This window comes from Eptatretus burgeri, chromosome 12, assembly GCF_056783735.1.
Source record: "Eptatretus burgeri isolate ZD-2024b chromosome 12, Ebu_testis_v1, whole genome shotgun sequence".
In the NCBI taxonomy this organism is placed as follows: Eukaryota; Metazoa; Chordata; class Myxini; order Myxiniformes; family Myxinidae; genus Eptatretus; species Eptatretus burgeri.
This window is the reverse complement of record NC_140972.1, coordinates 10,039,554-10,064,128: the sequence shown is the minus strand read 5'-3', so window position 1 is coordinate 10,064,128 and position 24,575 is coordinate 10,039,554. Positions and strand designations below refer to the sequence as shown.

Genomic DNA, 24,575 nt, shown 5'->3' with positions numbered 1-24,575 from the left:
CTAACCTATGAGTAACGTGCTTTGAACCTATGTGTAACGTACCTCCAAGGCATATTGATGTATGTACACGTATTTGATTGACGTCTTCCGGACGACCACAGAACTTACTGAACGTGTTTCTAATTTACAGCTACCGTATAATGGCGTATTGGCAGCGTTAAAAAAAAGAACAACAATAACTTCCGATATTTCTTCACGTGCCGTTACGTCACATCCCATTGCCTCTTCAGTTTGCTCGTCTTATTCTTAGTTCCTGCTCTGTGAATATTTTCTGTTTGAGGATATTGTCACGTCGATGTCAAAACTTAAAAGCAAATGTCCGAATATATTTTAAAATTCGTGATAGACTAAAAAAAAAAAAAAAAAAAAAAACAACAACAACTTCAGATATTTCGTCACGTGCCTTCACGGAGCCAAGGAGAAAAAAAAGAAAATGTGCCTTGTCGGCGAAAATAAGTTTCGGGTATGCTAAACATTACCTCGACGTGTTTCGACTTATGAGTAACTTACAAGGAACTTGTGTCGACGTGTGTCAACGATCGCATATCGTGCCCACAACTTATTCCCAGCATAGTGGAACGTGTGAGCCATACGGCGAGTACGTCGTAAAATTTTCAGCATGCTTGAAATTTTACGACGTACGAGACGTACCACGAAATATGACAGCGTACTTCATCGTTTTTCAGCGTGCTCTTAACGTATACACAACTTAGCCATACCGTATTCGACGTGTGCCAGCGTTTTAGACACATTTTTCATAGGACGGCATACGCTGGCTAAATCGTCAAGGTGTGACTGCGTGGTTGACACTTCCAATTCTCAGGCGGTTATGATTTAAATCGGCGTGCGGCAGGTTTTTAACAGGCTTCGCCACAAGTTCGTCGGCGATACGTGCAGCGCGCTATGCCTAAGTTAAACTATCGTTGGGCATAGGTTGTGAACGCCAACAACAGGCAAAGCACTCGTTGGTATGAGTTATCTATAAGGCAACGAAACGTTCTGTGCCCGTTACGAATATGTTATGCATACGACCAACACGTTATGAATACGACCAAAACTTCAAAAAAAACCATCAAAATTTCAGCGTACGCCAACGTTTTACATACATTTTTATACGTTGCCATTGCTGGCTAAATCGTCAAGGTGTGACAGCGTCTTAACAAAGAAGACAGGAAACATGAGCCTAATAAAAGAGATGTGGATACTTTGGCTCATGGGAGGGCTCCATCCCACCTTTTGACAGCTACTAAACTCGATTGCAACTAACAGCAAGAAGAAGGAAGAACTGCTTAACATGAAGAATTACTGGCAATGAGAAGGACTTGGGAGAGGTGGGTGGGGGGGGGGTGGGACAAATAGATGAAGACCATCGATGAGATGGAGAGAAGAAATTGGAAAAATTCACTGTAACAAAATGGGTCTGAATTGCATAGAATACAAGGGGGTGGACTACATCGAGTTCCTACAGTGGACTCATGGCTTGTAAAGTCGTACCATGATTAATCGCTGATGGGGCCAAATGATTGGATGGACTTTGTTAATCTTTGCATGTTGTGAGCCAGAGGTCAATAGACATCTGGGTCAGGCCTGGGGAGTCATGGATTCACTGGATCATGGGGTATGGCACTGTCGGTGCCGATGCAGGAGGATGAAAGTCTGAATCTTTAAGTCCTTGGTGCTTCCATCCTTGCTCTACGGATGTGAGCCTTGGACTGTCCAGGAATCTGAGGCAGAGACTTAACTCCTTTGGTACCAGGTCTGTTCGAAGAATCCTTGGCTATCGCTGGTCAGGCTTTGTGTCAAATGAGCGGTTGCTGAGAGACTCAGATGAGATTTGTTACCTGTACAGTATAGTCCGAGAACATCAGCTGTGACTGTATGGTCATGTGGCTCATTTTCCTGACGGTGATCCTGATTTTCAGCACTTGTATGGACTGGATTTTAGGGAGGATGTCGGAGAGATCAAGCTGCGGTGCATCGTTTGGAAATGTCAAGATCTCGGACCTTGATTTTGCAGATGATGCAGTCATCTTTGCGGAGACTTTAGATATCCTTTTGGGGGCCCTCGAGGTGCTGAATGAGGAGTCGGAGCCGCTGGGATTACGGGTTTCTTGGGTCAAAACTAAGATCCAGGCTTTCGGTGACATCTTGGATGCTGCTGTCTTGTCTGTGTCTGTTTGTGGTGAGGATATTGAGGTCGTGGAGAGATTCACTTACCTTGGCAGTGATATTCATGTCTCTGCTGGCTGTGAGTCAGAGGTCAATAGACGTCTGGGTCGGGCCTGGGGAGTCATGGATTCACTGGATCATGGGGTGTGGCGCTGCCGGTACCTGTGCGGGAGGACGAAAGTCCGAGTCTTCAGGTCCTTGGTACTTCCAGTCTTGCTCTATGGATGCGAGACTTGGACTCTGACCAAAGATCTGAGACGGAGACTTAATTCCTTCGGTACCAGGTCTCTTCGGAGAATCCTTGGCTATCGCTGGTCGGATTTTGTGTCCAACGAGCGGTTGCTGAGAGAGACTCGGATGAGATTTGTTACCTGCATAGTCCGTGAGCGTCAGTTGCGGCTGTATGGACATGTGGCTCGTTTTCCTGACGCTGATCCTGCTCACCAGATTCTCTCAGCGAGGGAGTCTCATGAGTGGAGGAGGCCAGTGGGCCGACCACGTGCCTCGTGGTTGCAGCAGGTTGACCATCATCTCAAGGAGATGGGGATGGGCCTGGCATCTGCCTGGGGGATGGCCAGACGGAGACCCCTGGAGTACCGGCGGAAAGTGGACGCAGCGACGCGCTGTTCTGGCACATGCTCCCATACCTGACCTGACCTGACCTGACCTGACCTGATCCTGATTACCAGATTCTCTCAGCGAGGGAGCCTCGTGAGTGGAGGAGGCCAACAGGCCGACCACGTGCCTCGTGGTAGCAGCAGGTTAATCAACACCTAAAGGAGATGGGGATGGGTCAGGCATCTGCCTGGGGGTTGGCCAGACAGAGGCCTCTGGAGTACCAGCGGAAAGTGGACGCAGTGACTTGGCGCATGCTCCCATACCTGACCTGACCTGACAAGGTACTGCAGTGGACTTTTAGCTCCTCAAGTTATATTCTGATTCGTTGCCCATGTGGCCAAATGTTTACTTTATGCTTAGAAGAGAATGCTCTTCAATCAGCAGACACTATTTCCCTGATCGGTTCTGAAGTTTGCAAGAAAAAAGCTTTAATGGGGGAAAAAACAAAAACAAATGCAGAACAAGACCATAGTTCATGAAATTATTTTCAAAAGAGAAGGTAAATTTGCTTTTCCTTTTTAACTTGGTAAAAATGGCAGGCAGAGGAGGGAGGTGGGGTTTGGTGGGCTGTTCACTCGTGTATTAAAATACAGGCACATTGCTAATGTACTCTCCACCATAAATAAAAACAACCAACCGAACATGTGGGATTGTTGATGTAATTTTTGGACTGTTCCAGCATTCATTATTCCCTGAACCAGGCAGGTTAAGTGTCAACACCCTCTTGGGGCGTCTGTGATGTAGGGATCCATATTCGTCATCCTGTTCAGCACCGAAAACTTCTACCTTGACTCATCCAAGCACGCTTACCATGCTCGAATCAACACACTCGATAGAAACTGAGGCAATGGGCAAGTGTTAGGTTCAGTGACTAACCCAGCCTGTTCAGCCCGTCACCTCTGTTTGGTTTGAACCAATCAAACCAGGTTAAATGCCGGAAAAAGTGACGTTAATCACTGGCTTAAGAAAAACGAAAAATCTTTCAGTGCAAAAATGGCGGTATGTTTTGTCAAGTACATGTCAGGCTGTTTTTCGAAAGTGTAATTTGTCTCAATGTTTGTGTTGAAAGTTTTTCGAACGAGTGAAACTTTTGTTTGTCATGTTCCAGGGAAGACTTTTGCTGTTGACTGTGAAGGTGTATAAGGGTGGAATTCAAAGCAAGTTATTTATCTTCTCACCTGTGTAGATTGCGACTTGCAATATGTTGGTAAAACTTCACGTTTGCATCAACGTTTGAATGGGCATAGGTCTAGTGTGACTTCTGGTGTTGAGACATATTTGTATAATCATTTTGATTGGGGGGGGGGCATAATTTTAGTCATTGTTCAATCCAAATTATAGATTCAGTTAATGTTGATGATTTTAACAATGAGGATTGTAGTGCTGAACTCGGACACAGGATTGTTGAATTAGGACCCCATGTGTGATTTATCCTTTGAGCCTAAATGATAGGGTACAAGGTATGGGGTCTGTTTCTCAGGGTAATGTTAGTGGTAAGGCCTTAGTTATTTTATAACTTGGTTTACGGATCTGCCGATGGTATATTTGCCGAAATGAAATATAAATATAAAACACATTTTTTGCTTTTTATATTTATACATTTTCCGCCAAAGGTGCAAAAGTTTCAAAACCCGAAATGTAAACGTCGGCATTTATTTTTAAAATATAATTTTGTGCGCGCGCCAAAATGCTGAGTCACCTTTAACCAAACTGCGCAGTCGTCTTCGGTCATGGTGTCTGAGCAGTGGCCAGCGTGGTTCAGATTGACTGTGGTTTCTGGGGCGAAAGTGATTGTTAAGAAGTATGTCAGCGGTATAAATTTGAGTGACTGTATTGGTGATTTAATCACGCAACATCTTGACGACTAATATTCTGGCCGAACTATTGCATCAATTCAGTGCAGCAGCAGGGATGATTCGCAGGCTGCTCTCGATCGTGCCGATTTTGTTTCCATCGAAAGTTGCACACCGCTGTTCGTATTGAAAGCTTTCGGTGCCAAGTACGTCAAAGTTTCCCTGCGAGATGCTGATATTCAGCCGTCAACGGACCAGAAATTGGCCTTTGATGTGCTCATGGGGATGGGGAGACGGTACCATCAGATGCCCACTGAAAAGTAAGAGCTGGTTATGGCTCCGATTGACCGTTTTGAGCGTGTTGACTCCTAGTAGACACCTTTTTTTAATCTTATCCAGCACTATGCACTGGTGTGCACGCACACATCTATGACTTGGACAGTAATTTTCTCAGCATTGTTTCCATTTGTTTGATGATCCAACAGGTTTCTATAAGAAAAACATGCCAGACTATATTGTAAAAACAAGTTTTAATCCTTCTTTATTGTTTTTCACATCAGATGATACAGTGAACATGGGCATCCTGCATTTGAATGGTCTTCCATCTTCAATGTTTTCTTAGATCCTCCTGGTCCGGGATTTATATTTATTTTCCCCCCACCTACTCTTGTCTTTTCCATGGAACATCCGAAAAAAAATCATAAAAATATATAATTTCTAAAAATTGAAATTATATTTAAATTTATATTTCGACCTACCGACCCTACATTTTAGCTGAAGAACTGCTTAAACCAAGTTATAAAATAACTAAGGCCTAATGAGTATTTTTTTTTTTTAAGAGGAGCAGCAGCCGAAACCCGAATCCTATCTACGTTCCTTCTGATGACTCCATCTCTGTCTTGTTTGTTCCTCCTGATACTCCAGTGCTGTATTTGATCAGTTATTTAGCCAGGTTTCTCCTTTAAATGCACGATGTCCGTGCATGGGTCTACAGAAGACGCAATGAGTGATTTGCCCCAGTCGGAGTCCAGGAAACCGCACCTTTTTGGATGTGCAAGTGTCGTGATGTCAGGTGGTATTGCTGAAACCTTTCCCACCAACCTGACAGTGACAATTTGAGGGCAGATCGATACATTAATGAGATCTTGTAGCAACGTGTGTTGCCTATCCTTCAACATCATGGTCCAATACTCGTCTTTATGCACAATAATACTCTCCGACTCTTTGGAAAATCCTCTGTATCTCTTTGCTGATGACTCCACCCTCTGCCGTACCATTGGTCATCCCTCAGACCGGCAAGCAGCAGCTTCTTCGCTCACTGATAATCTGGATAAAATCACAAACTGGTCCAACACGTGGAACATGTCTTTCAATCCGGACAAATCTCACACTCTCACAATGTCTCTTCGAAAGGACCGTTTAGAAAACCCCCCATCCACTTTCTCAACAATCCTCTGGAAGAAGTCCTTTCTTTCAAGCTTCTGGGTCTCACTATCTGCCATGACCTTTCCTGGGAAAGCCACATTTCAAGCATCGCCTCCAAAGCCATTCACCGACTGGGAATCCTCCGTCGTGCAGTCCTTCCTCGGCCCACCTGAGCTCCTGACCACTTACAAAGCTTTTGTCCGCAGCCTGATGGAGTACTGCTCTCCCCTCTGGGCTGGTGCTCCTGCCTCCCACCTTTCTCGGCTTCACGCTGTAGAAACCAAGGCATTTCGGATCATTGGCATCTCCCGCAATGAGGCTGAGTCTTTGGGCCTCTCACTCAATCACCGCAGGTTGGTCGGTGGTCTTTCTGTCTTCTACCGTCTCCTCTCCAGTCTCGCCCCCCCCTGCTTTCTCTGCGATTTGTCCCCACCGCATTTCCGCAGGGCGCTCAAGGTCAGTCAACAACCCCCTTCTGGTAAAACTACCAAAATCATGAATCACTGCTCACCTTCACTCCTTTCATTCCTCTTTTTTCCCGCCTTTGGAATAAACTCCCACACTGTCTTCAATCCCATTCTTCCCTCCAGGCCTTCAAAACAGCTGTTCACCACCACCTCTTATCATCCCCCATCCAAATCCTCGATCTTTTCTACCCCCGATAATCCACCCAAGCCCACCTCCTTCATATTCCCTGCTTTCCTTCTTGAAAGTCCCTGTAATGTCCATCTTGTATTCCCCATGTTCCCCATCCCATCGCTCTCCCTTCCACAGATCTCCTAATGTCTCTGTTCCCCACTGTTTTGTCCTTCCCACTCCCTCCCCTCCTGTCTCATGCCCCCCTTGATGTGCGTTGTGTGTTAGCTCTCATACGAGCATCGACAAGGTATAAATTAATTAATTATTTTTTTAAAATGCTCCTGCTCACAGGGCCATTTGATCCAAATTTCTTGTCAATGCCAACGTTGACATCACGACACCCTGGCTGCATCTTGTCAGGTTTAAATTCAATTGAACATGTCTATCATTGGTCATCGCATTCAAACCATTGCCAAGATGGCCACAGACTCTCGATGAGATGGAACAGAAGCTGACTTGTGTGTGGAATGCTATTCTCCAGGCTCAGATTTGAATGCTTTATATGATCAATACAACGATAGTGCAACGCAGCGATTGCTGCCGGAGGCGGATTTACCCGGTATTGAGGTTGTTACTTCCATGTTGGAACCTGATGTTTAAACTTCGCCACAACGCAGCATTACGTGATTAATTCACAATGACACGGACATGTAATCATTCAGCATTTATCTCCATCAGAGGTTATTTGCACCTTATCTGCATCCCATGATGTCACATAAACAAATTGCATCGACAAGAATCACATGTTCGGTTTTTTTTTAATGGCGGAGACAGTATTGAGACAACCCAATAATGGGGTGTGCAGAATGGATATTTTTGTCCAAATTGAGAGCACAGAAGATAACCACCTGCACATGTGCTTATTGCAGGTGAAAAGCAGGTTACTTGACAGTTGACAAGATTTTATGGCTTTGTAGTATGAAGGAGAAAGTGAATCGATGTTTTTGGGATAATCACAACACATGATTGTCCACCTGACACGGTTAAGACTAACCTTGCTGTCTGGTCGGACTAAAATCCAGTTGCAAGAAGTTTATTTTTGTTTGACAAAGTTCCAAGAAGTTAGAGTTGATCCTTCTGCATTATGAGGCTTGATGCAGTTGTAATTATCGGTTTTGTAGCACTTCAGTGGTTACATTGCTGAAGCTCATTGGCATTGAGAAATGGAACTAAAATGGAAAAAAAAAACAAGACACCAAAAGAGCTGTTGGAGATGCATCATCCAGTGCATCTTGGAACTGGGCCAAAAGGTGATTGTTCATAATTTTACTGTCATCTTTCATTTCATCTTCATCTCATTCCTGTATTACAATCGAGTCTCATTACACTCGGCGGGCTGGTTGTGTTTGAGATATCTTACACCGGGACTTTTCCACAGAGATACGTTTTTACCCTGTGCTCGTGAGGCGAAAAGCAGGATTAGGCTTTTGGTTGCGTGCGTGCGCGTCTGCATTCTTAAAATTCATTTTCTCGGCAACCGTTGGTCCGATTGACACGAAATTTTACCATGAGAGTGCCTCCGCCTGTATAATTTTTTATTTCTTTATAATTATGACATCATAGGTCGCGTGGTATGGACGCCCTCTTGGAAAAACATGACACCTCTATATCTCCCAAACCGCTCAATGGAGAGAATTGAAACATGGCTCATTGTCAAGTACTCCCAATGGGGAATAAGATATGTTGTTTATGATGTCATCAGTGCCTTAGTTATAACGTCATTCGACAAGTACAACGCTTGATCTGATCAGTATGAAAAAAAATTTCCTCTGCAACTGTTAGTCCTATGGACAAGAAATTTTCAGAATATGAGCGGAAACTCCTGTATAATAAAAAAATTAAAATATTGTGATGTCATAGGTCACGTGGTACAGGTGCCATCTTGGAAAAATCTAAAGAAAGTTGCACCTCTTTGTCTGAAACCGCTCCATGGAAAAAATTGACACGGATTATTGTCAAGTACTCCCCATGGGGAATAAGATATGTTAATGATGATGTCATTGGTACCTGAATTATGACGTCATAATTTAACAAGTACAACGCTTGATTCAATCAGTATGAATTTTATTTTTCTGCAATTCTTGGTTTGATTTACATGAAATTTTCACCATAGGAGCGCCTCCTCCTGTAGAATGTTAATGACAACTATGACGTCATAGGTCACGTGCTACAGGCGCCATCTTGGAAAAACTTCACACCTCGATATCTGAAACCAATCCATTGAAAAAAATTGAGACCTGGCTCATTGTCAACTACTCCCCATGGGGAATAAGATATGTTGATGATGATGTCATTGGTGCCTTTGTTATGATGTCATAATTTGACAAGTACACTTTTCCGATCATGATGAATTTTTTTTGTCCTCAGCGACTGTTGGTCTGATGGACACAAAATTTTCACCATTGGAGTGCCTCCTCCTGTAAAATATTTCAATGATGATCATGATGTCATATGTCATGTGGTACAGGTGCCATCTTGGACAAACCAAAAAAGGTTGCACCTCTATATCTCCAAAACCGTTGACTGCACAAGGTAAGTATTCTATGAATACCATCTCGTTTAAGAATGCATTTCCCACGTTACCAGAATAGTACTTACACTGGCCGTGATAGAGACTTCGTACCTTTCCCCAGGCTGAATCAAATGGTTCACCATTTCACTCTTAATTATTGAGTTGAAATCAGAGTTGATCTATCACAGGTGTGTTCATTATCATGAAATGCTGGCTTGGGATCTTAGGGTCCTGAGTTCGAGCCCCGTTGGCCGCTGAATTAACACCAGGTGGGGTTGACTCAGCCTGTCATCGTTCCGACGTCGGCGAAATGAGTCCCAGTGTTCTGGTATAGGGGGAAAGCATCAGCGGCATAGTGGCGCCCCAACAAAATGATAGCTACCCGGCAGCCAAGCTGCCATATGCAAGAAGAAGAAGAAGAAGATTATGATATTAACAAGTGTTCCTTTTAATAGGAGTTTACTATGGTTTATTTTCATTTTCCATTTGGCATTACAATTTCATTTCTTTCTTTTCTGTGTTTTATGCACAATCTAGGCTTTATGAAGAGCAAGGTGATGGATCAAGAAGGGTACCATACTGACAGATTATAGAAGTAGCCAGAAACTTCCCCCTTCTCAGCCCTACATACACGTTGAGAATGTAACACAGTAAACCCTTGTTTGACGCAGGGGTTACATTCCTGGAAACCCTTGCGTAAACAAAGTCCACGTAAAATAAGACGAAGGGTCCATGGGAAAAAAAAAGATGTTAGGTTCTGGGCTCACACCTCTCACCTATAAACCCGTGTGTGACGTGCTGGAGCGGTTTACGGGAGTCACCCTCATACGCGTCGTGAAACCAGAGCATTCACTAACTCTTGTGTTTTCTGTGCATTTCTTTACTTGGCGGATACTGGACTCGTTAACACCATAATAATGTCTGCCCAGTGACGTCGCACTCACCTCACCAAACTTATCCAAAACTCCCACGTTCTGTGTCAAATCCGTTACTTTCATCGACTTTTTTTGCAGTTGGTTCACCACTAGCAACAGTTTTCCTCTTGAGAGCCATGGTTGAAAATCAATCGGGGCAATAATAACCAAAAATGAAGGAATTTTTACGATTCCACAGAGTGCACTGTTGATGTGGAGAGAGGTGAGTGTACACGACACCACAGCGGAGGAAGAAGAATACCTACAGGTACCACCAGGAGAAAAAATCCGCATAAAAGCAAGACAGGATCCGCATTAAAATAGAACGGTCGACAAAATCGTATGTGTTGGTCTAAACCGTGTGAATGAGACTCGCGTAAACACCGTTGAGGAGCTTAACCGTTGAGGAGTAATGGTCTCGTGTTGTGTACCCTGCAGTCGGACCGACCCTGTAGGGCTGTAGTGAACAGCAGGATCTATTTATCTGTAGTTTATTTCTCGTTGGAAGGTTATCCTTCTTTTACTTGTTCTAATAAGTGTACTTTTGAATTTGCTGTTTGGGGGAAAAGTGATAGAAAGTGATTGTTTCGTTATTGCACCGTAATATAAATGTTGTTTTGTACAGAAAATCAACATAATATTCAGGGTTGATACTGAAACATCTGAATAGGGCTAGTCATCTCCAAAAAGTGACATAATAGCTTGCCCAAACCTTTTGTCTGCACAATTGGTGAGTTATCCAGCAACGTCACTCACCGACAAATGATCCTCATCCTTTGATGCACTCGCCTGTGATGCACACTCACGTCGCTTCAACAAATGGTTGAGTAAATAAAGACGCGTTTTGGTGTCAGAACAAGGAACAGGATCAACGGGTGAAGTTGTGCATTTAATTTATGCGATTTTTTTTTCTGCTTTGTGTTCATGCAGAGTACTCGCTTGCAGAGCTCACAGCACTCAGTGGCTTGGCCTCTCCTGGTGGCTTGACTCTGAGCTCAGTCGCTTGGCCTCAAAGCCAGGGCACGATCGGCAATCTCCCTGCTGGCATGCTCAGTCAACTGATGTGAGTAGCCAGGAATTTAATTTGCTTTTTTGCACTCTTCTTTGCCTTTGGAATGCTCATGAGCATGTATGCAAAGTTCGTAGGTCCAAAAATTTTTTTTGCCGGGGTTCTCGTAAAATGCTCCTCAATGAATGGAGTTGGTAGGTAGCTGAAAGGTAGGTTTTTATGCCTCCGCTGAAAAAGTCGCTGGTGGCATGTTTTCGGGTTTCCGTACGTATGTCCGTCTGCCAACGCTAATTCTCCGTTTTCTTTCCAACCACTTGTCCGATTGACAAATTTTCACCATAAGTGTGACTCCTCATGGAGAATGTTTTAATGATAATTTAAGACGTCATCGGTCACGTGGTTCAGCAGCCATTGTTTTTAACATTAAAAACCTTTGAAAATAATCTTCTCCAGAATGGCTTGACAGATTGAGGGGAAACTTCACCCACATGCTTCCGAAGCCTTGGGGATACCATGGTGTTCACGAATAATTAATAGGTCACACAGTCTGACAGCCATATTGAATTGAACAAAAATCTTTGTTCAATCCAATACGTCCTCGTGGACAGATCGCCATCATCGTTTATTACGTCATCTATAGAAAGCCCACTTTCACCAGCCAGTACACTCGATGGGACTCTTTTAGTTCAACGAGATACAAGATTGGTTTGATCAATGTATTTGTGAATTGAGCTAAGAAGATATGTTCCAACTCCAAGCTTCAGACAGAGATGGACAAGATTGCCGACATCAGAATGGATATCCTGAGTATATCATCAGGAGGTTTATGCACAAATTCCTCACTGCTATAGATGAACCGAACAGGTCCTGGAAAGTGTGCCCGGTCTATATCAAGATTCCTTGGAAAGGGAAAATGTCGCAAGGATATGAGGAACAAATCAAAAGATGTCTCAAACACGTATCTGGCTGTTCGTCCAAGAGTGATTTTCACCTCGAGACGTCTGATTCCTGCAGTTAAGAAGGATGTTCTACCTGCCTGAAAACTTAGCAATATTATTTAGGAGTTCAAGTGCCAGTGTGATGCTCGGTACGTGGGCAGAACTCCCCAGACTCTGACTGACAGAATCAAACAGCACGTCCCTTTGTCCATCAGGAAAAACACTATTGGTACGCGAATACAGCCGGCACATGTTTGTAGGAATGTCCCAGCATCAATCCCAACATCGTGTGTATCTGCTATTGGACAGAATTTGATTGGGAATGCAAACTGTGCTGAACATTATAATGTGGATGCATTCAAGATATTGAGTAGAGGACGAAGTATAACGCATCTCCAAATACTAGAAGCGACATTTATCTATTCCACGGATCCTATGTTATGTCTGCATGAAGAGTTTGTCTGCTCGCTTTGCTTATCTGTGCAAAGAAGAAGAGGAACACCAACTCGTCTCACGATCACAGATATTGATGAAGAGGATTCTGCAACAGCCTTAAGGGCTCTGCCTCAGACTCTGCAACCTCCAATTGGAGAGCTGAATACTGAACAGGCTTCTCTCACCTGGACTGTTTGGAGGTGATGACGCATCAGTGGAGAACGCCCAATCGGGATTGACTTTGTTAATAGGTGGCAAGACTGTTCCTTACCTCATTCACTTTGTGTAAATTTCACCTGATGAGAGCACAACGAAAAGCTTTGTGGTTTTCTTTTTCGTCTGTTTTCTGGTAATGTCCTTCAAATGTCTCTGTTTATGTCTATATTGAAGTTTTGTAGTACCAAGCATCTTTCTTTTTTTTTTAATCTTAAAAAATTTCTTTCTCATGAAACGCATCATCAATTGATGTGAATCGTCACATTTATGATCGAGTAGTCATGGGGAATACATGTTTTCAATTTCAACCTGATCGGACACATGATCTGGCAGCCAGAATTATTTAATACTTTGAATCTGGGTTCAGGGATGTAAATCAAACTTGGTACAAGCATGTATAATGATGTGATAATGTGGGTGGAGGCATATCCGGTGACGTCGCGACGTCGAAGAGTGCCCTTCGAGTTTTATTTGTTTTGTTTGAACGGAAGATACATTTGTTGTTGGTTGGAAAGCAATAGAATCATGAACTTCAACATGTTCAGAGTGAAACAAAATTCATGGGTAAAATAGTATTGTGTACACAATGCACAATACTATTTAAATACAGAGGATTAAATAACACAAATTTACCATCTCTGCAAGGTTTCCTAACATCGAAGCTGGTCTCAGTATTGATAGACAGATTTTAAAATCTTTTATTTTTTTTTTTGTTTTTGTTTAAACATCAGGATACTTTAACAGTCTCCTGTTTGACCTCTACATTGCTCATTCCTACGTAGCTCTGGCGTTCTTTTCCTCATCCGGCCTTTAATCTGTTGATGAATATCATGTTCATTTTGTACATTGTAAATGCTTGCAGTGCGAATTTAAGTTTGTGCTTGTCTACATTGCTGTCTCAAAATTGGTTACTTTTGTCAATATAGTTTTGATAATTCCATTTAGAGTGTAAATATTACATTATTGGGACCATGCAGAGTAAGTGATAGATTTTCGTTTGCTCGTTCATTATTAATTGATTCCGAACTTTTCTTCACCACATGCGCTTAACTTCCAGCCTGAGAGCGGGCTGAACATTTGAATGCGTATGTCCATGAAGCACCCTGGTTTCATAGCAGCCGTCACGTGAGCTTACCTTCTGATAGGTGTTTTGTTTTGAACAGAAACCATGGAATGGTAAGAGATAATCGAACGGGAAGCACCGGCAATGGAAGTATTAATCGGGGAGAGCAACAGTTAGGGATATTTGTGGAAATTGAGAGACAGTTGAGCTGTGGGAGAGTACAATAAGGATCAAGCAGAGGAGAGAGGGAGAGGAGTCACGTTCAGCTTACGGAATTAGTGCAATGAGCAACAGAGGCTCAAAGTGGTGGTTTGGCAGAATTTCCATCTCTCTTCATGAGTCTGTGACCCAACTGCACCATTTTACGTGCAGTTATTCTTGGGTGGCTCTCGCATCGATCCACTCCACCAACCTTGCTGCTGGTACCTTTCTGGCTCCATTGTTTCTGCGACCAACCTCCACTGCGGTGGTTCATGTGCCTTAAACACCTTTGGGACTATTCTGCTTGAGCTCTATTGCTCCGCACATTGCTGATGCCCCGGGACTCTTCTGTGCTGAAGGCTGACGTGGTGTTTCCACAGCTTGGGAAGTAGCTGTGGTTGACAACGGTCATCTCTCATCCAATGTGCTCTTTCTGGATCTTACTCCTCGTGTCCTTCCACTCTTGCACCCTCCTGTCTGGCCTAACTGATTTCCTTTAATTATTGTCCCCCCCCCCTCCTGTTTTACAGCTCACCTGCTTGCCCATAGCATTACAAGTATTGATTACCATTGATTAATTACTTTTCTGAAACATTGTTTCTTGGATGCTAATAATAAGTTAATTAAAATCAAGATTATGTTACTCGTTTGCTTCCGTGGTGCAATTAGGCTCAATTAAACCATTTTACCAGGTTGAGAATGGGTTTTTACTTAAATCGTTTGGCCATCCAAGCTCAAAATTAAAACATCTCTGCCCTTGGAGCATTGGGACCTGTCGTCCAGAGGTGTGTGATATTTTATCAAATGTGGGGCGGGGGGTTGAAGGGTGGGAAGAAGGGAGCACGTTTTCATGGACCAACTGAAGAAGCCGTAGAAAGGTTTTACCAACTGATCCTTTTGGGCTATTCCCAAATTTAACCCAGATGTTGTGGAGGCAAGTATGTTTCATGGAGAATATTGCTACATTTCACATATTGGGGGTGGAGGGGGAAGGAGGAGAAGACATGCAGGGAATTGTGGGAAATATCTTTGAACAGATATGAGAACAACAAAACGTGATCCTAAACTGTAGTGAGGGCAGATACTGTGAGGCCTGTGAGGATTCCATTCCACTTTCTTAAACCGGGAAATGGAGGTTTTAACCAACAGACAATTTTTATGATTTTTGCAGAGCTTGTCATATATTGTTAATTTATGAATTCTTTCCTTTTCTTGTCCAGTGTGAATCCTAGTGGAGGAGGCTCAGTTGGAGGCACAATCCTGACCCAGGCCACACCTGTTACCATACCGGTGAATACGAGTGTGGGTATGTGCATAAAATCGGAGCCAGTATCACCGCCAAAGACGGGGGGAGTTGGCAGCGGGGTCAATTGCGGCACGAGTAGTGGAGGTACGATATACCTCGACCCCAGGGAATCTGTCCAGCATTCCCGTTCTCCAGCCCCCATTCCTGAATCCATTAACAGCACGGGAAGCCCTTACAGCAGAAACGACCAAGACGACGGCCACATTGGGACTGCCACAAGTGGCTTGAATGTTCATGATGCCAGTGGAGAAACGATCATCTCGGGTGCTGGAGGGGTACGTAACGAGTTTATCCCTACAAGTTTGGCACCCCCACCTGGTATAGCTCTGTTGCGTTCATCACCTGAGCCCATGGACCACCACGTGGCCAAACGTCTACGCATCGACGCTTGGCCCACCCGATAAATTATATGTTGACTCTGCCCAGTCCCAAAGGCTGTTCTAATCGGTGTATGGCTCTGCTAATGCTGAGAACCCACTGTGAGACGATGGAATTGCGTCATGCCGAATAAGCTGCATTTTGGAACGTGCACTCTGATGCGGTGGTCATTTTGGCACATTTTGACCCCTTAAGGTAACCCTCATTTCATTTGCAGCCTTTTTTTCTTCTTCTTCTTCTTCTTCTTCTTCTTCTTCTTCTTCTTTCTTTTTATTTTCTTTTCTCCGCAGAGCAGTTTGAGGTATTGTGGTTGTGTGGATACTCGAGCATTACATGTTTTCACCTTCTTGACGATAGGTGAAGAAGAGGTCGTGTCATTGTTTGTCCTCTGTTTTTCTTTGAAGATCATTTCCATACAAGTTCTGCCAGGGTAAATGAATCCTGTTGGTTCAGGCGTCACACTTTCACTTCTTTTTTTTTTCGTTTCTTTTTTAAACAGCCGTTGTTGCACTAGATCTGAGACACTGGGGGTTTAGACATCGGTCGGTACATTTTATCCTTCAAACACTTTAATGTCCTGATCTTTTAGTAAACCGTTGTACATAAAGATGTTAAAAAAAGCCGAAGTTTTTAACCGCTTTGCATCAGTTTGAAGGCTTGCGGTCTCATTCCTCGTTCACCAATCGCACCTGAGATGCCAATGACCCAAGAACCGTGGTGTTTGCTCCCAACATGCTCGTAAATGACCTTTGCACCCTCTTTGCGGTTTCTTGGGACACTTTTGTACCATCTATTCCATTGCTTCCCATGGTGTGTGGAATTCAATGCTCGTTCAATAACCTAGCATTCCACCAAGATCCATTTGGTTCCTTGTGTGATGGGTTGAGTCATTCGAACAGTTGGGAATAATATCAATGTCACCGATTGTCAACGGCAGAAGGAAGAGCACTTACTCGAAGTTTTAACGCTTTACCAGTCTTTATTTTGAGATGTTTTTGCACTGTGGCTGAATTATGAAAGCATTGCGTGCGTGATCATCAAGTTCGTGAATTGAAAACTATCCGAGACGAATCTACTTGTGGTTTGCACACTCGCACTCTAAAGAGGGGGGCGGGGGCAGGGGGAGGGGTATTTCAGCCGTTGGCAACCCGTGTGCCTGTCGGGAGTAATGCAGTGAAAACGTAAGGTGGGATGGTCATGTTAAAAAGGATTCCAGTGCCATGGCGTTGAGATTATCCATCGGGATTTATGGCCGAGACGTCCCTTGTGCGTCGCCGTATTGAAACCAAGGCGACGCTGGCGGTATATGCACGGCATTGAACGAGACAGTCTTCGTATTACCAATTGGAGATGTGAATCCCATTTCATTTGAAAGTTAAATCTAAAATCAATTTCCCTGCAAAATGTATGTTCATTCTCAACGCGGCTCCCTTCTGATGACAGCACACCCGAATATCCGTTGTTTTTGTGAATGTCATTGTCACCAAGATTCTGCGGGACCCACTGAAAGGTACTCGCAGATATTCAGGCTTTTGTGAATTTGTCCAAAACAACGCCATACGTTTTCATTGTAATCATTATTTTTATGAGTTGGTTTGTAAGCTTTTGCCTTTGCTTTTTCTTTTTTTTTTTGCTGCTTGACTAAACATTTTCAGAGATCGATTCTTCAATCTGTACTCGACTGATAGCGCTTGAGAGACGAATGACAGCACTAAAGACGTTTGCTCATGTAACATGTAACATAACGGATCGAGGGGGGGTTCTTGGGTATTTTTCACTGCAATATGAAGGTCTCATTTTTTTGTTGGGGGGAGGGGCGGGGAAGGTTCTCATGGCACCCAATCTCCGTTTCATGGGTTAACATTTACTCGATGTGCCAAAGCAGCTTTGCCAACACACCGCTCCTTCCCGCTCAAGTTTTGCATAATATTCCCTCTTCCTTGCATTACATTCTCATGCTAATTGTTATTTTTAGCAGTGATAGCCATGAGAGCCTGGCCTATCCTATTTTTGTCACAACAGAAGATGGAGAAGTACATTCTTCAGCTCAATTCCATAATCACAATCGTGTCGACATTTTACTTTGAACAAATTGGATTTATGAGAGTTTGTGAAATTTTCCCACATTCGACGTCTTCAAAATGTTTTAAATTAAAAAAATATATATATTATTTACCATGACTACTTAAAACGTGTAAAAGGGCTTTTTACCTTTCTGCCTCCTCCATTCAAGCTCCCTCAGCCCTCCCCACCTCCTCCAGGGTACTTATGTTCTTCCAGTTACCCCTCCTGGTTAAGCTCCTCAAATCTAGGATTCCCACACACATCCACTCTTGTTCCCCTTTCCTGCTGTTTGGGGGTGGAACTGCCTTCCTGAGAATGTCCAATCCCAATTTTCCCTCCAGATCCTCAATTTTGTGGTGAAGCAATTACCTACCGCCTGAAGCACCTTTCTCAACACTCGCACACCCGGACACGCGCACGTACCTGAGCGCATGTGCGAACATACACGCGTGTAACATGGGAGTGTTTGGCCAAGTCTCGGTCCTTAATCGAACATACCTGTTGGCGCTGATGAGCCCCCGATAGGTGAACGGACTATCATGTAGCCCAACAAAGGCCTGGCCTCGTCTGCCTCGATTCCTGATTTAACATCTTCAAGTCACCACCCTTAAAGTCGACAATGTTTAGGGGTGAAGGGTCTTGGCTCAATAACCATGAAATTGGAATGGAACTTTAAATAAATAATTTTGCATTGGTATTCACATGTAAATTAACTATCGTAATGCATCCAAAGTTTGACGTCGTAAAGTTTGTCTCTCATCAATCTGGCAAGCGATCGTTCGACATAACGTCGTCTTCACGAATCTTTGGCCAAGTGAAAGATGGTGCTTTTTGCAAAAGGACAGTATTTACAGCAAATGTGGCATGAAATGCAAATTGATTGATGACATTCAAGCAACCAACGATGGATTTTTCAACATCGAGCACCGAAACACAAACCTCCTTTTAACACGTGCTGACTTCACTTTACTCGCACAGACTATGAACCACCTGCCAAGAGGAGTAAGCTTGTGACCGTCATGCTTTCAAGCATGCTATTTTCCAATTTCCAAGCACAATCCAAAGTCAGGAGAGAGTCACCCATGTTGAAGCCGCCATCATTTTGCGTGCTTGGAAGGAGCGATTACCAAAATCAGAATAGTCCTTCATTTTGTACGAGGGCATGCTGGAACGTAATGCCTCATTTTTTTCTCCAAAACGGGCAAAGATATTTGAATGAAACAAAGCGGTCAACACTATCGTTCTTCCCACCACTGAGAGCGAAGTTTCATGATTGACACTACATGTCTTCGTGCTACGTTACTCAAGATGGTAGAGGGCAGCACGACATTGTTAATGATGGAGACGAGAGCTTGGATGACCGACTGGAGATGAGGGTGAGGTGCACTATTCGTCCTGGTTGTAAGAGGTAGTCATTGGAGTCCCGCCATAAAAGGATCACCAGCCCCGACTTGGCTCCGTCAGGTTTTCATCTGTTCCCCAAACTGAAGGACCTCTTTAATGGAGAACATTTTTCTTCCAACGACAATGTCAAAGCCATTGTGTGCTGGTCAAGTCAGCGGGACACAGTTCTATCGTGACTGCATCACGGAACGACTTGAATGTTGGAAGAAACGTGCAGTGGTGATTATGTTGAGAAATAAAACCATGGCAGAATAAAGACTGATGTTGTTAACTGTCTTTGTTTCATTCGACTATCTTTACCTGTTTTAGAGAAAAGGAAGAAGAGTAATTACGTTTCAACATGCCCTTGTAACTTTGAGAGATTAAAAGCATCAATTTTTGTCCAAACACCTGATATGTTGATAGAAAATGTGCCTCCAGCCTTAATTTTCAGCTTGTTAAACCAAGTCTGATCACTCTTTGTTCACCTCGACCAGGTTCCCTTGGTATTACGATTGCCTACTTGCAATGCTCATCGATTAACGAAACGCATGGCTCGAAGCTTTTAATTGTCAGGGGGAAGGGTGGGGGGGGGGGGAGTATTTCAGGAACGATCAATATGACTTCATTAACAAAAATGTACCATTTAGGCCCCAGCTGGGTCTGTGCAATATGGCTGCAGAGGCCAAAACAAAGGGGTGATCCTTTGCAGTGCTAACGTAGACGCGTCATTTTAGCATGAAAACCGATGGCCTCGGAGGTCGAATGATGTACAAAGGCATCAAAATGAGCATTTAACACACTCGTGCTTTTCCACTGGACAATGCGTTGCGAACCCTTGAGATATCATGTTTCCTTGCATCCCGGCGTTGAGGACGATGACGATGACGGTGACGAGTTCTATTTATTTACATGATAGCCATTTTGTTGCTGTTTGTTTTCCTTGGGTTGCTTGCATTCGATCGACACGACTAGTTCATGCAAGGTGATGTATAATTCTACTAACAATGTGCTTTTGAACTTTGATGAACCTCTCTTCCAAATGTTCACGACCTTTGTCCGTCCGGTAGAGAGGTGCGAGACGAGGTGCATACGGTGGACAAAGCGAGCAATGTATTTTCAGATTCCAAATTGAAAGGTAGATGGAGTCTGTGCAAATGTCTAACTGCTTGTACTGTTATAAGCCAAAGCGTTTGTAAGGTGTCCTTGCGCGAATAGGTGCTGTTTATACCTCAAGCATGATATTTGCACATCTTAGCCACTCTGAATTTGGTTTGCTTCCTCGTATGCTTTCACAACTCCTTACGTAACGATTGTGCTTCGTCACAAGACGAATGGGTCACAGGTTCGTGACTCGTCGGTCGTCTTGGCAATACAATCGGAATTCAAAACGTCATTTTGCCGAGTGGATCCGGAGATGAGGCTCCCACGGTCGAACGGCGCGGTACGTGCCGCGACTCGCCCAGTCACACATTTGGATATGGAACGGACGTTTGTGTTTCATATTTGTACATCCCTGAGGTATGACTTAGCAAAAAAATGTCATGATAAAACAAATCCTTCCTTAACAGCTGCAGCTTGTTTTATGAGGAGTATCTTGTGTTATCGCTGGTTTATGCCATATCGTTATAGGGAACGCCAAGCAAATATATAAATATATCTATTTTGTGCGTTTTGCTATGCGGCCTGTATGTAGCTCATGCCTTTGTATCCCGTACCTTAGCTGCCGCTGTGGATGAACCAATGTCTTTGTATGAAAAAAATATTAAATAAACCATTTCTGTGAATCAATTTTGTGTCGGTGTTCCTGGTGCGTTCTCTCTGACTCAAAAGGCCTTCTCAGGCCCCGACCTCCCTATCCCTTTTCCAGATACGTCATCAATGCACCACATCCGCACTCAGTGGAAAACAAAAGATAAAGGAAGGGGTGGCACAAGAAAAGATGTGGCAGGATGTCATGCACAAAATAGAAAGCGATCAATCTCACCTTTTAAATCGACAAAGCTAAACACCAAGGGTGTGTACACAACTTTGTATTTTCACTATCTATCTTGAATACATGTTTCTACCTTGAGGCTTAAAAAAGATGCAACTACAACTACAGGGTATTTAAATAATAATAATAAAAAAATCACCTTTGCATGGAGGGTGGGGAGTGTTTGGGGCCATATGTGGTTATTATTAGACTAGCACAGCCTACCTGTCACTTTGTGGACGGATCAATGAATCGTCCTTTTTTCCAAATTTGTCCATGGATGGAGAACTTTAATCCCCCCTCCCCATCCTTGCAACCGGCTCCCCACCCCCCACCCCCTTTGTCCACCCGTTTGCTCTGATGTCTCTTCAACGTGATGACAGGCTTTGACAGGCCTCTCCTTTAGGGGTGCGGAGGAGGGGAGGAGGAGGAGAAGGAGGACAAATTTACCAGTGAGAAGAAAGTGCTTTAACCTCAGTGTTGCCCAGGAAAAAAAAAGGAAATTGGAATGCCCTCTGCCACCACCACCAAGTGGCGCTACACGGTACACCTTTACATCTTGAATTTACGCCCCCTGCCCCCAACCCCACATGAGGCCACAGCCACACAACCGATGAAATGTGAATAAGTGACACTTTGTAGCCACAGGAAACTTGGAAATTATAATACTCTGCCACCACCACAAGGTGGTGCTTCATGGTACTCATTTACAGAGAGAATTTATGTCCCCTCACACCCCTGCGTGAGTCTGCAGCCATATAGCCAATGTTACCCACGCGCACGCACACGGATCCCGAGTTTGGCGGTTGTCACTTAAAATATGTGGCCGTGCATAAGGGACAAAGAGAGAAACAGACAGACAATAGCATGGAGTTACATTATACGTGTATATGTATATATGTATATGTATATGTATATATATATATATATATATATATGTATATATATATATATATATATATACGTATATATAATATATGTATATATATATATATATACATATATATATATATATATATACATATATATATATATGTATATATGTATATGTATATGTATATATATATATATATATATATATGTATATATATATATATATTGTTACGGTTGTGGAAATTCACAGAACACCATTCAGGTTTCCCAGAGATCAGTTATGTCGATAAGTGTGTGTTCAGATTAGATTTCCCCACCAATGTCTCAAGGGATTTATTCGTGCGACCGCGCTATGATCTTTGAGGTCGTATTATTCTTTTGCTATCTTTATTTTGGAACAACCACAACTACTACTTCAACAACAACAACATCTCAACAACAGGTTGAATCCCCACCACAGCGCCAACCACGACATCTCACCATCTCTTCAACAAAATCTCCACAAATGAACTACATCGCCTCACCTTAATCTCCACAAACGCCGCCATCTTTTTGCCAGCAACGGCATCCCGCAGGCGAGCGGCATCTCCGCCGACCGACGCGGGGACTCCCTCGTTGGGGCGGGAGCTGATGATTTCTGCCACGTCCGCTTTCTCCGCATTTTGCGACGAGATCGGATGAAAATACCAAACGGGGTGAAAGGTCGAAGGTGGGGGATCAAACTCACCCCCCGGACCCAATAAAAGGCGGGGCTGAACCGCCGAGTTAGTTTTGCCTGGAGTTCGCCAGGAGTCTGTGAGCAGTCTGTCAAGGGCTTCGGGATCATCGGAGCGCAGCGAAGCCTGGAGTGCAGCCAAGCCTGCAGTAGCGTGCCGAACTGTGGGTTGGTGGTGACGGCCGGAGAGGGGTCGCCAGCCAGCGAAACGCGGGCGACGGAGAAACGCTGAGGAGCGGGCGGGCTTTTAAAAGAGCATCAACTCGTCGAAGAGCAAGGCCCGTTTGTTCCTCTGAGGCGTCGTCGGCTCGAGCCAATCCACCAGGCCGCACGGCGGGGCCTGGACCAACCGAGCTGCCGTGTTTACGGCGAAACATCGAGGGTCACTCAGCGAGTCACCATGAGGGTGGAACGTAACCAGCACGGCCTCTCGGAGCTCTTGCGGTCTCCACAGCTCCGCGAACATTAAAGGCCTACGGGCCCTGTTCTTGCCCTTTCCTTTCCTGGGGTTTTCTTTGTATGAAAGTTGTGGCGCCGTGTCCGCTAAGTAGAATTGCGGTTAAGTGATTGTGTACATAATAAATAGATACGGCTGTAGGTCTTTGTTTGCTCGTGTCTTGTCCCTACCTCCATTGCATTGCATTCGTGTTTGAAATACCGGCATTGCTTCGTTGACTGCCTGACTGCATACGTGTGACAAATAAATGTCCTTGTTTGAATGTTTACCTGCTCATTGTGTCCCCTTCCTCCATTGAACTGCCATACTTGCGTTTGGAATAATAGCTGGTTTTTAATACCGATAACATCATCGGGTCCAACGGGGCCTCGTGATAATACACCGCTCGGCAAATCGAAAACGGAGCGAACTGCTTACGTGGCTCGTTTCCAAGCAGGTCCCGTTGAGGTACAATCTCTCGGTAGTCTGCCCGCGTGAATAATTAGGTAGATCGACCATTCAGCCATCAGACCCTGTAGCGCGGGTAGAGTATTGACAAGGTTGTGGTGTGCTTTAAAAACACACCCGTAGCTGGATTTCGGCGTTGATCCGGAAGGCTGCGACTGGATTGCCCATCCGGTGGGCGCGTGCGGCCGCGATTAGTTAAAAGCGGTTGCCTGCACTCCGAACGGGTGGAAACCATAACAATGTATACACACACACACACACACACACACAAACAGACAGACAGACACACACACACACACACACACACACACACACACACACACACACACGTTGATCCATTGGGACCATACTCTGTGCAGAGTGTTGGTGCTGCCTAAGCAGTCTCCTTGGCTATTGGACACAATCCTGGATGGGTCGCCACTCTGACAGGATACCAGCATGCTGGCACTCATTTTGCCGACCTCGGAAGGATGACAGGCAGAGTTAATTAATACCCCACCTGGTATTAATTCAATAGCCAAGTGGGATTTGAACTCAGGATCCGAGGATCCCAAGCCCACTACCCAAACCATTAAGCCAACACATCATACGTATGTAATAAAGAGCCCATTTGATATTCCCATTCAATCACACAGCCCATGAGGCTAGAATCACAGGTTCAAGTCTCAAACTGGAAACCATGTCGATATGTCTATTGCCTACTCATGTCCTGATAAGTAAAGTAAAAATATCTTCCACATCTGAGGACTTTCATCCACAGCCTGATGGAGTGATGCTCTCCCTTCTGGGCTGGCCCCCACGCCTAACTAATGTGTGTGTATGTATGTAGAGAGGGAGAGGGGTGGTGGGGGCCATCTATGGTCATTATGATTTCCTTTCTTCAAAAGTAATACAAAAGATGAGATGCATGTACCAATAATAATTGACCAACAGTCACCAAATTTTTTTTGTGGATGGTGAAAGATTTACAACATCAGAACTCAGGTGAGACTGGCACATCTTAAGATCAAAATAGTAATTTTGAGCTTTAAAAAGAGATCCCCAG

General features: G+C 44.1%; 1 protein-coding gene across 10 annotated transcripts in view; it reads left to right on the top strand.

Annotated features, from left to right (window-relative positions):
* The window catches only part of LOC147015062 (myocyte-specific enhancer factor 2C-like), a 108,839-nt gene that overhangs the window by 75,260 nt on the left and 9,004 nt on the right, over positions 1–24,575 (top strand). For 8 of the 10 annotated variants that reach the window (XM_085849438.1, XM_085849434.1, XM_085849433.1 and 5 more), the window contains 2 exons: positions 11,001–11,133; positions 15,153–20,854. In XM_085849438.1, coding sequence (XP_085705564.1) covers positions 11,001–11,133; positions 15,153–15,642 — 623 coding nt within the window. In that variant the 3' untranslated portion in view covers positions 15,643–20,854. Of the gene's footprint in view, positions 1–11,000; positions 11,134–15,152; positions 20,855–24,575 lie in introns of those variants that run through there. The other 2 variants (XR_015050211.1, XR_015050210.1) reach the window with 1 other exon arrangement.